General features: G+C 43.1%; 1 protein-coding gene across 1 annotated transcript in view; it reads left to right on the forward strand.

Annotated features, from left to right (window-relative positions):
• ptprq (protein tyrosine phosphatase receptor type Q) overlaps positions 1-16,417 on the forward strand; it is a 94,228-nt gene that overhangs the window by 16,593 nt on the left and 61,218 nt on the right. The window contains exons 29-42 of the mRNA XM_053319920.1: positions 452-971; positions 1,120-1,281; positions 1,428-1,607; positions 1,737-1,844; positions 2,220-2,501; positions 2,599-2,880; positions 3,289-3,409; positions 3,508-3,610; positions 3,784-3,933; positions 4,492-4,663; positions 6,087-6,407; positions 6,498-6,773; positions 6,908-7,059; positions 7,339-7,480. Coding sequence (XP_053175895.1) covers positions 452-971; positions 1,120-1,281; positions 1,428-1,607; positions 1,737-1,844; positions 2,220-2,501; positions 2,599-2,880; positions 3,289-3,409; positions 3,508-3,610; positions 3,784-3,933; positions 4,492-4,663; positions 6,087-6,407; positions 6,498-6,773; positions 6,908-7,059; positions 7,339-7,480 — 2,971 coding nt within the window. The remainder of the gene's footprint in view (positions 1-451; positions 972-1,119; positions 1,282-1,427; positions 1,608-1,736; positions 1,845-2,219; positions 2,502-2,598; positions 2,881-3,288; positions 3,410-3,507; positions 3,611-3,783; positions 3,934-4,491; positions 4,664-6,086; positions 6,408-6,497; positions 6,774-6,907; positions 7,060-7,338; positions 7,481-16,417) is intronic.

Here is a 16,417-nt window from a genome sequence, read left to right on the forward strand (position 1 = left end):
TTAAAGAAAAGTGCTCTCTAAAGTCCAGTTTGCTGATTTTTAGGGAATGGAAATAATATGAGCACCTGTTCAATCCATTATAATATATATATAATTGCCCTCCCAAAAAATCTTTGTGAATCTTAAAATTTCAAAGAGGTATTGATTAAACTCTGCAGTTTTTTTCAGGTTGTCGCCCCTCAGCAATGTAATGTAATTCAACAAAAAAACACAGAGTTTGACACTTTCTCTCAACAACAGCAGAGCATACAGTACTCATTGTGACACATTTTAAAAACATCTTCATATGCAACCTGTAAGTCATGTCTATTGTTGACTGGTGTCTACTGTACTACAAATACTTGTACAGAGATGTTCAGGTAGATGTGGTTTTGCAGGCCAAAATGTTTTACACTGAACTCATGGATTTAACCTTTTAACTACATTCAGTATATATTTTTTCTTCCCTCAGGGTGTGAATACAACTGATGTGTACAAAAAGACACTTTCTCCTGAGCTACATAACAGTCCAGAGCGACGTAAGAGAACTGCTGAGCTCAGTCTTATCACCTCTCCGCCAACTTTCACTGCCACTGTTTCTGACCGCACACAGCCAATCAGTGTGACTGTTTCTAGCCTCACAAATGCTGACCAGAGCACTAACACTGGCAGTCAATCCAGCATGAACTTTAATCCTACTGCTGACCCCAGGGTCACTGAGGAGCCCAGCAAAAGTTACACTGCTTCACACTCTGACAGCACAGATATTCAATCTTCTGACCCTACAGTCTTTGGGACGTCTGCTTTTTCTCTGACCTCTGTGCCGCCTGCTACACTTCCACCCTGGATGACTAAGCAAACACAGGTTGGGGGTATGACCTCTGACTCGTCCCCCTTAGGACTAACCCCAGGCCAGCTTCGCCTGTCCACATATGATGCATCAGTTACAGGACACTTTTCAACACGCAGTGGAGCAGTTTCTGGTACAACAGGTGGGAGAGTACTATCTGTAAACGCTGCTTATCTTAACTTCCTGCAGTCTTTACTTTGCCCAATACACAGACTCTTATAAGACTGTTGAAATTCTCAAGAATCCTGTGTCTGCATCCATATGCATCTATGTTTGCATGCTTGTTGCAGGTGTGACAGTAAGAGAGGAGGTGGTGGATGTTTTGTCTGAGGAGTTGTCTTACCTGGTGTCAGATCTGAATCCCTTCACTGAGTACACATTCAGGGTTGCTGCTTCTACAACTGTGGGAGAGGGCCCAGCCACGGATATCACTGAGAAGACCAGAGAGCAGGGTGGGTGGTAACAGGCCACAATAAGCTATGAGAAACTGTTTTAATTGCAACAAAATACATTTAATAAAAGGTCTTGCTTAGAAGTCAGCTGAACTGAAGCTTTGTACTTTCAAACTTGTGTTTCTTGTATTATATGTGTCGTTTAGTGCCCAGCACAGTGCTTGATGTCTCCTACCAAAACATCAGTTCCACCTCCATACTTGTGAGCTGGGTCCCACCACTCAACCCCAATGGACGGATCACACATTACACTGTCTATGGCCTCAAAATGCACAGTAATCAGGCCTTGAAGTGGGTTACAAGCACTACCAGCATACTGATATCAGGTAGGGTATACACACTCATGGACGGAGAAACTCACATTTTCTGCACAGTTTCATGCAGCTGTAATGAGCATTACAATTATTATAAAACAGTTGTGTGACTAAATATTTTTCTTCTGTTCTAATGTGTAGATTTGGACAAGTATACTGGCTATAAGTTACGTGTAGCTGCATCTACAGCTGTGGGAGAGAGCTCTCTCTCTGAGGAAGATGACATCTTTGTTTTAACCTTAGAAGACGGTGTGTACTGAACACAAACTCAAGGCTCAAAACAGTTGTGTGAATATGAGTGGTTGACATAACAAATGTGTGGTCAAAAGCAGTGATAGTAAATCTGCTAAAAAGCTCAATAAAAATAAAATTGGGTTCCATGACTTCATGTAGTATGTTCAAGCTACAGAAAAACTGGCAAAGCAGCCAGTGTTGTATTTGTGCAGCTGTTTCACCGGCTTGTTAAATTGCTGTTTATGCCCAGAATGTGGTATGCAGCCTAGTGCAAGATCATTTAGATTATGTAACTGTATTTCATTTCATGACATTCAATAACAGTTTATTCAATGAAAGATTCTTTTTCATAGTGTATGTGAACCCCTCTGGGATTTTTCTTGTCCTCAGAACCGGACTCCCCCCCTGTAAACCTCACTGTGGTCGACACCAACCCCTCCACTGCCACACTGACCTGGTCTACACCAGAGAAGGCCAACGGAGTGATCCAACATTACATGGTCTTCTATGAAAATGAATCATATTCTGCTTTCAAGAACACTTCATCTAACAGAGTCACTCTGATGAATCTGAAGCCATTCACCTACTACAATGTAACTGTGATGGCATACACGCGCTATGGCAACGGAAACCAAACGTCAGACACTTTATACCTGTTGTCTGGAGAGGATGGTGTGTTAATGCAGCAGTTACAATAATACACAAATATAAAAACAATTAATATCATCATCAGTAAAGCTGCATCCTCTTGTGTTTATTCCCTCCCCAGTCCCAGGAAGTCCTCCCTACAACCTCTCCTTTCAGTCGGTCAGTCCCAGTGAGGTGAACGTGACCTGGCAGCCTCCTCTGGTGCCTAATGGGATAATTACCCACTATAGTCTGGAGCTTTGGAATTCCAGTCATTACCTGAACCTCACTTCCCCGACCAACTACATCCACATCACACACCTGAGGAAGTTTGCACACTATCGAATCATGGTGCAAGCACACACACGTGTCGGGCCAGGAAACTACAGCAGCGAGCTGCTCAACATCACCACACTGGACGATGGTGAGATGAAAGGGTTGGGATAGAGGAAAGAAAAAAGAGGGTTTGTTTTTCCTACTTCCAGGAGACTGCACGATTGTATCACATCTGTGACTTCAAGGGGCATCTGATAGAATCTTACTTTCCTCTCCTCTCTTCCTTCTCAATTACAGCTCTCAGTTTCAGCTCACACTAATGGTTTTACGTCACAGGTATTTGATACCCATGCCTCCCATCAGGACTAAGAAGCACAAACAGAATCATCACAATTAACCGTTTATTCATTTTAGGACAATATTCTGTTTCTCTCTGGTATGCTCCTGCGGGTCTTCAGAGGTCCTGATTTGTTGGAGTTCCTTTATAATTGCTTATTGCTTCACTTTCTGCACTGATGGGTGTTACCCATTTGTAAGTTTTTCTCCGGCATCTCAGCTCCAGATACACCACCTCAGTTCCTCCTTGCCAGGAAGCTGTCAGACTATGAAGTTGAGTTGTCATGGCAACCACCACTTGAAGCCAATTCAGACATACTATACTACAGCGTCAGAGTTTGGTGAGTTTTTAAATCAAGTCAATCGTCTTTATTTGAAAAAAAAGGTTTAAAAAGAAAACGCAACACAATGCAACATGAACAGCTTCTCTCTTTGTCAGGAATGAAACGACGGAGCTGTGGCAGAATGTAACAACAACATCAGTGGTTATTAATGTGGATTCAGAGAGTCGCTACAATGCCTCGGTCTCCAGCTGGACCAGACTGGGAGATGGAGGAGTGCTGATATACATCAGCTTTACCACCATAGATGCAGGTGCTGGAGAGTTTGTGACAGTTAACTGTATATTCCTCACATTCACAATGTTTATTTACCATGATTATTTATGATGTCTCTCTTTTTGACTATCCCTGTGTGTGTCCTTTGTGTCTGGTGTTTAGAGCCATCTGACCCCCCACAGAATGTAACTTTTGCAAATGTGACCGCCTCCTCTGTCACCTTGCTGTGGCACCCACCCACTGAGCCCAATGGAATCATTATACACTACACCATTTACTACAGCGATAATGACACTGTGACTGAGCAGGTGAGACGCATTTAGAATATACAGGCAGGTCACAAATTACATTTTTATATTAACAATGGGTCAAATGAGTAATGTGTAATGTGAAGAGTTTTGTTCATCATGGTGAACCCACAGAGAATTACCACCAACTCTCGGAGCCTCTCGGCTCTATGAAGCATTTTAGTGTCCTTAAGTTCCACATTTTGGTTTCATAGCAACCTTTCTCTTTTGCTTCTGTGTCTTTGCTTTCATTGACCTTGTTTCCAGCTGCTGCACGGAGGTGTTTTCAGTTTTTAAAAAACTGGGGGGAAAAGTGAACTGCTATAGAGCTGGTGGAGACCACTCAGGACCTAGTAAAGTGAATTTTGGCAGAAGTAGCATAAAAATGCTTTAAGAAATTCACAAATGAGTGCAGAAACTTCCTGCTGGCTCATGATGGACCAATACCTCATTACTTTATTTTGGTTTCTCTTTTAATTTGTCACCCGTCTGTAGAGCACATATTTTAGGTTGATGGTCTTGTTTAAAGGCCGGTTCTTACATGTGAATGTAACCTCTGTCACTCTTTTTCCTCCATAGAGGGTTCCCATTTCAGACTTAGCTGTCCCTGGCTCTCCCGATTCAGCCCTCTCAAAAACTCTGACTGGGCTGATTGGGGGCACTAACTACACCATGTGGATGACCTCCAGCACTGTACAGGGGAATGGAGGGGTCCAGAGCGATCCAATAACTGTGTTCTTACCTCAGGACGGTCAGTCAGACACACACACACACATAAACACTAGCATACATACACCAACTGAAATGATATGAAGTGAATAAATACATGTAAAATGCCACACATTAAGCCAAATAATTATTATATACTCTGATTCAGAGTCTCGCTGGATGGCAAGTCTGCACACTTTTTTCAAAACTCTTCAACTTCAAATGAAAATTACATAAAAACTCTGTGATTGAAGATATAACTTTCAGCCTGTTAGTGAAAGGAGATAAATGTCAGTCTTGCAAACTGGCTCTATTTTTGTCCGCCTGTGACACTGTGCCTTGAAGAAAACCAGTTTGTGTTTCCTTTCACTAAGCACAATGAAAGTTGTGAGGGATTAGAAATATTGAGAAAAAAATATGGAGCCAAGAAAGAGAGCAAGAATCATGTACGATTTCATGACAGAAATAAAACTAGATGTGACGCGCTTTGAGAAAGTTCATCTTGTGCTCATGCTACAGTTGCATTGTTGCCATGGGTACCAACATCTGCATGTGCGCATATAATATTTAGTTGTATGTGTCTTTGTGATATATGCTCAGTGAGAGAGTGAAGTGTATATAAAATTGATCTTTGTTTTTATGTGATTTTGTGAAAAATGGTGCAGAAAGCCACCATAGCAGATATAGTCACACAAAGTACATATGTATGTAGTGATTTAGTTTTCTTGTTAATATTTTGCTCGTTAGGTATTCTCTGTTTCTGAATGATTACTGCTCATACTGACTCTGTATCTCTGCCCGTGCTCTAGCTGCTCCATTCTCAGCCAAGTACCGGACCTCCAGGGCACCTTGTCTCTCCCGCACAAGCCAAGCCCAGCTGGGGGTCAACCCCCCTGGGCTCAGACCCCCACACACACCTGGCCCCTCACATCCACTCATTAATCTTATGGATCTCTCAAAATTTATCTCCCCTTTCCCCTTCTTCTCCCCCCTTTTTCTACACTGTGTACCATGCTGCTCTGTTCCCTAAGCTATTTTTGGATGATGAACACTAAATATGGGTGTGAACAGGATGAGTATTTTCTCCTCAATCTCTTTCAGTCCAAAAGCTTCCAATATGTGACTTTCCGTCCTGAATGTCTGGCTGATCATTTTGTGGGATACTGTCTTTTTGACTGTCTGCTGTTCTGTTCTGTTTTACTTTGCTGTGTTTGTGTTGCCATATTTTTCCACTTCACGTGCTGTTGTTGAATATTTTCATTACAACAATACTGCCATTGATTATGACAGTGCTTGTGATACATGATGATAATGATGATGATGATGATGATGATGACGACAACTGGTGCGCAACTGCTCATTTGAGTATGGTTGATTTATTCCTTTATTTACTGACTCATAGTAAAGTGACTTCAAATCAAAGTAGTTAATGATAGTAACACTATTGTACATGTCTCCTTTTCCAGTGCCAAGTGACTCAGTCCACAACCTGACAGCTCAGATCTTCAGCTCTACCGCCATCATTGTGAGCTGGGACCCTCCTCTGGAGCCAAATGGTCGTCCCCACTACCTGCTCACCCTTCAGGAAGCTGGCATCCCCCCAAATCTACCCAACCAAGCACCTCCAGTTGTCAACAAGACCATCAAGCATACCACCAACGACAATGTTTTCCTATTCACCAAACTCAGGAAGTATTTTCCTTATGTGCTGACTGTTACCCCGGCAACTGGCGCTGGCCCTGCCTACAACCATACCAGCACAATGTACCTGAGAACAGATGATGATGGTGAGGTTATGAACACAAGCATTCACTTATGAAGTATGGTTTGTGTATTTGTCATGACACTGTCATGTGTATGGATGTGTTTCTCTTTAGTTCCCAGTACGGCTCCATTACTGGTGTCCACCAGGAACCTGTCGTCATCTTCTATCGCAGTGGTCTGGCAGCGCCCTCTGGAGGCCAATGGGGAGATAACAGAGTATACTCTTACGCTGTTCGGCCCAGGGGGCACCAACACAACACATACCCCCAACACCTCATTCATCCTCACTAACCTATTTCCATACACAGCTTACAATCTCACTGTCACGGCCGCAACACGTAAAGGCTCGGGGCCCTTTCTGCTGCTACTGCTGCACACTGATGAAGGAGGTTAGTTTGAAAGCAGATTAAAATCCTTCTAATATCCAAATGAAGTGATATTTATTCATTATGAAACAGTGGATGCGTATCTATTGTCTGTTTCAGTCTATCTTCTTCTTTATCTGCCTAACTACGTGTTTCAGGTCCCATGTCGTCTCCGGTTAACTTGACTATATACAACCACACAGACGTCTCTGTGTGGCTGAGTTGGGAGCCTCCTCTGGAGCCCAATGGAGTGGTGATACAGTACGGCTTTAGGATCCGAGACCTCATCACACACACCGTCACACACCGGGTACTGTCAATTTCACACACCAAAAACTACTCCACAATAACAACAACACACACACTTAAACACACTGCTCAGTGAGAGTACACACTGTCACACTGACGGTGGCTCTAATTTCACACTCCAGATACCACTCAGCAATAACATTATACTGACACACACATGCACATATGTGTGCTAATACAATAAGACATCCAGTAATCAGGATCAGATTATTTAATCTCCTATCTGTCATGTTTTTTTATGTGTTTGTGTGTGTGTTTTTGTGTGTGCGCACAAATGTAGAATTCCTCCGGTCCGTCAACGACAGAGTATCTAACAGGCTTCAGGCCTCATAGCTCCTATGAGATCAGTGTTTACAGTTACACCAGAGTGGGCCACGGGAATCAGTTCAGCAGCCCTGTGACCTTCACAACTAACGAGTCAGGTAATGTACACACTGTCTTCACACAAGGGCTGGAACACTGATTTTAGTTAACTGCTCACCATTTTGGGTTCACAGTTCATCCATTTTTAAGAGTGACATTTTCATATTAATTTCTGTTAAATTCAAAATACTTTGACAATGTAATCATAGGGGTTGACAATTCGATCCTTTGCTCATGCTGACCACATGTCAAAGTGTCCTTTTTATTTGAATGGATTTTGGACAGCATTTTGGACAAAAGTGCTATATAAATACAGGCAAAGACAGGAAACAAAAAGGTTGAAACACTTGGTGTTTGTGTGTTAATGGTAGTGACCAATCCAATTATGCCAGTTACTTCAAATGCATTCATCCATCTATAAACAGTATAAACACCTTGCAACTGATTGTTGCTCTTTTGACAAATAGATGAAAAATCCAAAATACTTTTAATATTAAATTACAAATTGTCTGTATTCCCCTATCAGGTTAGGTCAGGTTAGAAGGTTAGAGTTTGTGGGCAGCAGAGACACAGCTGAGCCTTTTTGATAGTAACATCTAAATGTCCTTGTGAAAAAAAGCTCAGCAGTTATACTAAATTAAAGAATAAGACTAGCCAGAACACAGTTTCCCCACAGGTGCAGTGGAGTGGAATTTTACAGCAGAATTGCTGGCTATGCAACCAAGAAAATTAAAGGTGGTAATGGTTGTCTGTGAAAATTACATGGGTCCTAGATAAAACTAATTAGGGCCCGAGCGCTGACCAGCGCGAAGCCCTATTGTTTTTGCCATGATTATTATTAGGGCCCGAGCGCTGACCAGCGCGAAGCCCTATTGTATCTGTCAAGATTATTAGGGCCCGAGCGCTGACCAGCGCGAAGCCCTATTGTATCTGTCAAGATTATTATTATTATTATTTTTCTTTTTCTTGCACGACGACGGCCTTTTTGCCCCCCTGAACGTGCCCCGAAACTCACCAAAGTTTGCACGCAAGCCAGACCCGGCGAAAATTTCGATATTTTATGGTTTGCACAAATGGGCGTGACAAAATGGCTCTCTAGCGCCCCCTACAAAATCAATAAAAGCGAGCCCCTCGTGACAGATTGACATAGAGAAACGAAACTTGGTACACATGTTCAACATGTCAAGACGCACCAAAAAGTCTCTTGGACACATATCCTAACACCAACAGGAAGTCGGCCATTTTGAATCAAAATATTGATTTTAATGCAAATTGTGGCATCATATTTGAATGCACTACTCCTAGAGTTTTCTTCCCATCCACTTCAAATTCACACAGAATCATCTTGAGACATTGGAAATGAAAAGTTATGAAAAGGTTTTTCCCCCGTCATTCCTGGTTGCCGTGGTGACGCGGCGAATTTCGATGCTTCGCCATGAAATTTCAAACCCTCATAACTTGACTCCACATAGTCTGAGCTTTTCCAAATTTCAGATGCTTGTTCAGGGTCCCGGTCTGAACACATGTACAGTCTCATATTTAGTGACAGTCATAGCGCCACCTACTGGCAACAGGAAGTCACTTGCTTCATTCTTTCACTAATTACTCCCATAATCTTCATCCCATCCACTTCAAATTCACACAGGATCATCTTGAGACATTGGAGATGAAAAGTTATCAAAAGCTTTTTCCTTCGTCATTCCTGGTTGCCGTGGTGACGTGGCGAATTTCGATCCTTCGCCATGAAAATTCAAACCCTGATAACTTGACTCCACATGGTCTGAGCTTTTCCAAATTTAATATGCTTGTACAGTGTCCCCGTCTGCACACATGTACAGTCTCATATTTAGTGACAGTCATAGCGCCCCCTACTGGCAACAGGAAGTCACTTGCTTCATTCTTTCACTAATTACTCCCATAATCTTAAGTATTTACACCTGAAATTGACTCAGCTGAGACATAAGACCTTGGTGATGCTACATTCTGCAAATCGTGACCCATCATCAAATACTGTTGCCATGACAACGCATTCAACGCCATGAAATACGATTACACTTTTCAGGGGCAAAGGATGCCTCCATGGTAACGAAACTCAACACACACGTCTGGAGTGGGTTCATTTAACATCCTATATACTTCAATGGGATGGCCGTGACTAAATGGCTCAATAGCGCCCCCTTGAATATTTCAAAATTGAACCTCAGACTTCCCGATTGACATAGAAGAATGAAATTCGGTAGGTTTATGTATCATCTCCAGACGCACAAAAACGCCATTTGGACCCATACCCTAAGTCCAACAGGAAGTCGGCCATCTTGGGAAAAATGCTCAATTTTGGTGAGTGTTTTGGTCATTTCCACGCCTCATATTTGAACGAAATACTCCTAGAGATTTCATCCCATCCACTTCAAATTCACACAGAGTCAGCTTGAGACATTGGAGATGACAAGTTATCAAAAGCTTTTTTATGACTTCTTCCTGTTGGGCGTGGCTGTGCAGACAATTTCGATGCTTCGCCATGAAGCAGGAAGTCCTTATAACTCCTACAGACATTGTCCCGTCTACACCAAATTGATCACACATGTAGAGGGTCCCGCCCTGAACACATCTATGCATCAATACTGCTTCATATACACAGCGCCACCTACTGGACACAGGAAGTCAGCCTCATATGACAAACATTATCCGATTTACATGAAATTTACAGGATGTGTTCTCCACATCACACACTGCAACATGACATGTAATTGGTGGGTGATCTCTAGCGCCACCTAGTGGACACATGCAATGTGACTTAGCCTCATCACACAGTGTTCATTACAAGCCCCGGTGCCAAGACGTCTACGTGCCCGCTGTATCTGCCATGTGACTGCAGCATGCACCGACATGCGCGTACAAGGCGGTGCATGGGGCGCGAGGGCCCGTTCATCACTGCTTGCAGTTTTAATTTTTCTTTTTCTTGCACAACGACGGCCTTTTTGCCCCCCTAAACGTGCTCGAAAAGTCACCAAAGTTTGCACGCAAGCCAGACCCGGCGAAAATTTTGATATTTTATGGTTTGCAGAAATGGCCGTGGCAAAATGGCTCAATAGCGCCCCCTATTGAATATAAAAATGTGAGAGATTGACGTACATGAACAAAATTTGGTATATATATGCATCATGTCCAGACGCACAAAAAAGTCAGTGGGGCCCATGACGTCACTCCAACAGGAAGTCGGCCATTTTGAAAAATATGTGCGATTTTGGCGTTTTCCACTGCTCGTACTTTAACCAACTAGTCCTAGAGTTTTCATCCCATCCACTTCAAATTCACACAGAGTCATCTTGAGACATTGGAGATGAAAAGTTATCAAAAGCTTTTTCGCCCATGATTCCTGCTTGCCGTAGTGACGTGGCGAATTTCGATGCTTCGCCATGAAATTTCAAACCCTCATAACTTGACTCCACATGGTCTGAGCTTTTCCAAATTTAATATGCTTGTTCAGTGTCCTGGTCTGAACACATGTACAGTCTCATATTTAGTGACAGTCATAGCGCCCCCTACTGGCAACAGGAAGTCACTTGCTTCATTCTTTCACTTATTACTCCCATAATCTTAAATATTTACACCTGAAATTAACTCAGCTGAGACATAAGACCTTGGTGATGCTACATTCTGCAACTCGTGACCCATCATCAAATACTGTTGCCATGACAACGCATTCAACGCCATGAAAATACGATTACAGTTTTCAGAGGCAAAAGATGCCTCCACGGTAACGAAACTCAACACACACGTCTGGAGTGTGGTCATTTAACATCCTATATACTTCAATGGGATGGGCGTGACTAAATGGCTCAATAGCGCCCCCTTGAATATTTCAAAATTGAACCTCAGCCTTCCCGATTGACATAGAAGAATGAAATTCGGTAGGTTTATGTATCATCTCCAGACGCACAAAAATGCCATTTAGACCCATACCCTAAGTCCAACAGGAAGTCGGCCATCTTGGAAAAATGCTCAATTTTGGTGAATTTTTTGGTCATTTCCAGGCCTCATATTTGAATGAACTAGTCCTAGGGATTTCATCCCATCCACTTCAAATTCACACAGAGTCATCTTGAGACATTAGAGATGAAAAGTTATCAAAAGCTTTTTCGTCCATCATTCCTGGTTGCCGTGGTGACGTGGCGAATTTCGATGTCTCGCCATAAAATTTAAAATCCTTATAAGTTGACTCCACATGCTCTGAGCTTTTCCAAATTTAATATGCTTGTTCAGCGTCCTGGTCTGAACACATGTACAGTCTCATATTTAGTGACAGTCATAGCGCCACCTACTGGCAACAGTAAGTCACTTGCTCCATTCGTTGACTAATTACTCCCATAATCTTAAGTATTTACACCTGAAATTAACTCAGCTGAGACATAAGACCTTGGTGATGCTACATTCTCTGACTGAGCCACAGCCCGACATGCGTGGGGGCGCGAGGGCCCGTTCATCACTGCTTGCAGTTTTAATTAGGGCCCGAGCGCTGACCAGCGCGAGCGCGAAGCCCTATTGTAATCGTCCAGATTATTAGGGCCCGAGCGCTGACCAGCGCGAAGCCCTATTGTTTTTGCCATGATTATTATTCTTCTTCTTCTCCCAAAACAACGCCCTTTTTGCCCCCCTGAACGTGCGCGAAAAGTCACCAAAGTTTGCACGCAAGCCAGACCCGGCGAAAATTTTGATATTTTATGGTTTGCAGAAATGGGCGTGACAAAATGGCTCTCTAGCGCCCCCTACAAAATCAATAAAAGCGAGCCCCTCGTGACAGATTGACATAGAGAAACGAAACTTGGTACACATGTTCAACTTGTCAAGACGCACCAAAAAGTCTCTTGGACACATACCCTAACACCAACAGGAAGTCGGCCATTTTGAATCAAATATTGATTTTAATGCAAATTGTGGCATCATATTTGAACGCACTACTCCTAGAGATTTCATCCCATCCACTTCAAATTCACACAGAGTCATCTTGAGACATTGGAGATGGAAAGTTATCAAAAGCTTTTTCCCTCGTCATTCCTGGTTGCCGTGGTGACGTGGCGAATTTCGATCCTTCGCCATGAAAATTCAAACCCTCATAACTTGACTCCACATGGTCTGAGCTTTTCCAAATTTAATATGCTTGTTCAGTGTCCCAGTCTGAACAAATGTACAGTCTCATATTTAGTGACAGTCATAGCGCCCCCTACTGGCAACAGGAAGTCACTTCCTTCATTCTTTCACTAATTACTCCCATAATCTTAAGTATTTACACCTGAAATTGACTCAGCTGAGACATAAGACCTTGGTGATGCTACATTCTGCAACTCGTGACCCATCATCAAATACTGTTGCCATGACAACGCATTCAACGCCATGAAATACGATTACACTTTTCAGGGGCAAAGGATGCCTCCATGGTAACGAAACTCAACACACACGTCTGGAGTGGGGTCATTTAACATCCTATATACTTCAATGGGATGGCCGTGACTAAATGGCTCAATAGCGCCCCCTTGAATATTTCAAAATTGAAACTCAGACTTCCCGATTGACATAGAAGAATGAAATTCGGTAGGTTTATGTATCATCTCCAGACGCACAAAAACGCCATTTGGACCCATACCCTAAGTCCAACAGGAAGTCGGCCATCTTGGGAAAAATGCTCAATTTTGGTGAGTGTTTTGGTCATTTCCACGCCTCATATTTGAACGAACTACTCCTAGAGATTTCATCCCATCCACTTCAAATTCACACAGAGTCAGCTTGAGACATTGGAGATGACAAGTTATCAAAAGCTTTTTTATGACTTCTTCCTGTTGGGCGTGGCTGTGCAGACAATTTCGATGCTTCTCCATGAAGCAGGAAGTCCTTATAACTCCTACAGACATTGTCCCGTCTACACCAAATTGATCACAAATGTAGAGGGTCCCGCCCTGAACACATCTATGCATCAATACTGTGTCAAATACACAGCGCCACCTACTGGACACAGGAAGTCAGCCTCACATGACAAACATTATCCGATTTACATGAAATTTACAGGATGTGTTCTCCACATCACACACTGCAACATGACATATAATTGGTGGGTGATCTCTAGCGCCACCTAGTGGACACATGCAATGTGACTTAGCCCCATCACACAACATTCATTACAAGCCCGGGTGCCAAGACGTCTACGTGCCCGCTGTGTCTGCCGTGTGACTGCAGCATGCACCGACATGCGCGTACGGCACGGTGCATGGGGGCGCGAGGGCCCGTTCATCACTGCTTGCAGTTTTAATTATTATTATTTTTCTTCTCTCACAACGACGGCCTTTTTGCCCCCCTGAACGTGCCGTAAAAGTCACCAAAGTTTGCACGCAAGCCAGACCCGGCGAAAATTTCGATATTTTATGGTCTGCACAAATGGGCGTGTCAAAATGGCTCTCTAGCGCCCCCTACAAAATCAATAAAAGCGAGCCCCTCGTGACAGATTGACATAGAGAAACGAAACTTGGTACACATGTTCATCATGTCAAGACGCACCAAAAAGTCTCTTGGACACATACCCTAACACCAACAGGAAGTCGGCCATTTTGAATCAAATATTGATTTTAATGCAAATTGTGGCATCATATTTGAACGCACTAGTCCTAGAGATTTCATCCCATCCACTTCAAATTCACACAGAGTCATCTTGAGACATTGGAGATGACAAGTTATCAAAAGCTTTTTCCCACGTCATTCCTGGTTGCCGTGGTGACGCGGCGAATTTCGATGCTTCGCCATGAAATTTCAAACTCTCATAACTTGACTCCACATGGTCTGAGCTTTTACAAATTTAATATGCTTGTTCAGCGTCCTGGTCTGAACACATGTACAGTCTCATATTTAGTGACAGACATAGCGCCACCTAGTGGCGACAGGAAGTGACTTGCTTCATTTGTTCATTAATTACTCCCATAATCTTAAGTATTTCCACCTGAAATTTACTCAGCTGAGACATAAGACCTTGGTGATACTACATTCTGCAACTCATGACCCATCATCAAATACTGTTGCCATGACAACGCATTCAACGCCATGAAAATACGATTACAGTTTTCAGAGGCAAAGGATGCCTCCACGGTAACGAAACTCAACACACACGTCTGGAGTGCGGTCATTTAACATCCTATATACTTCTATTGGATGGGCGTGACTAAACGGCTCAATAGCGCCCCCTTGAATATTTCAAAATTGAACCTCAGCCTTCCCGATTGACATAGAAGAATGAAATTCGGTAGGTTTATGTATCATCTCCAGGCGCACAAAAACGCCATTTGGACCCATACCCTAAGTCCAACAGGAAGTCGGCCATCTTGGGAAAAATGCTCAATTTTGGTGAGTGTTTTGGTCATTTCCACGCCTCATATTTGAACGAACTACTCCTAGAGATTTAATCCCATCCACTTCAAATTCACACAGAGTCAGCTTGAGACATTGGAGATGACAAGTTATCAAAAGCTTTTTTATGACTTCTTCCTGTTGGGCGTGGCTGTGCAGACAATTTCGATGCTTCGCCATGAAGCAGGAAGTCCTTATAACTCCTACAGACATTGTCCCGTCTACACCAAATTGATCACACATGTAGAGGGTCCCGCCCTAAACACATCTATGCATCAATACTGTGTCAAATACACAGCGCCACCTACTGGACACAGGAAGTCAGCCTCACATGACAAACATTATCCGATTTACATGAAATTTACAGGATGTGTTCTCCACATCACACACTGCAACATGACATGTAATTGGTGGGTGATCTCTAGCGCCACCTAGTGGACACATGCAATGTGACTTAGCCCCATCACACAGTGTTCATTACAAGCCCCGGTGCCAAGACGTCTACGTGCCCGCTGTGTCTGCCATGTGACTGCAGCATGCACCGACATGCGCGTACAAGGCGGTGCGTGGGGGCGCGAGGGCCCGTTCATCACTGCTTGCAGTTTTAATTCTTTTTTTTCTTCTCTCACAACAACGGCCTTTTTGACCCCCTGAACGTGCTCGAATAGTCACCAAAGTTTGCACGTAAGCCAGACTTGGCGAAAATTTTGATATTTTATGGTTTGCATAAACGGGCGTGGCAAAATGGCTCTCTAGCGCCCCCTGCAAAATCAAGAAAATCGAGCCCCTCGAGACAGATTGACATAGAGAAACGAAATTCGGTACACATGTTCATCATGCCAAGACGCACCAAAAAGTCTCTTGGACACATACCCTAACACCAACAGGAAGTCGGCCATTTTTAATCAAATTATTGATTTTAATGCTAAATTTGGCATCATATTTGAGCGAACTAGTCCTAGAGATTTCATCCCATCCACTTCAAATTCACACAGACTCATCTTGAGACATTGGAGATGAAAAGTTATCAAAAGCTTTTTCGTCCGTCATTCCTAGTTGCCGTGGTGACGCGGCGAATTTCGATGCTTCGCCATGAAATTTCAAACCCTCATAACTTGACTCCACATAGTCTGAGCTTTACCAAATTTAATATGCTTGTTCAGTGTCCTGGTCTGAACACATGTACAGTCTCATATTTACTGACAGTCATAGCGCCACCTAGTGGCGACAGGAAGTGACTTGCTTCATTAGTTCACTAATTACTCCCATAATCTTAAGTATTTACACCTGAAATTGACTCAGCTGAGGCATAAGACCTTGGTGATGCTACATTCTGCAACTCGTGACCTATCATCAAATACTGTTGCCATGACAACGCATTCAACGCCATGAAATACGATTACAGTTTTCAGGGGCAAATGATGCCTCCACGGTAACGAAACTCAACACACACATCTGGAGTGGGGTCATTTTACATCCTATGTACTTCAATGGGATGGCCGTGACTAAACGGCTCAATAGCGCCCCCTTTAATATTTCAAAATTGAACCTCAGCCTTCCCGATTGACATAGAAGAATGAAATTCGGTAGGTTTATGTATCATCTCCAGA

This window comes from Scomber japonicus, chromosome 5 (genome assembly GCF_027409825.1).
Source record: "Scomber japonicus isolate fScoJap1 chromosome 5, fScoJap1.pri, whole genome shotgun sequence".
Taxonomy (NCBI): Eukaryota; Metazoa; Chordata; class Actinopteri; order Scombriformes; family Scombridae; genus Scomber; species Scomber japonicus.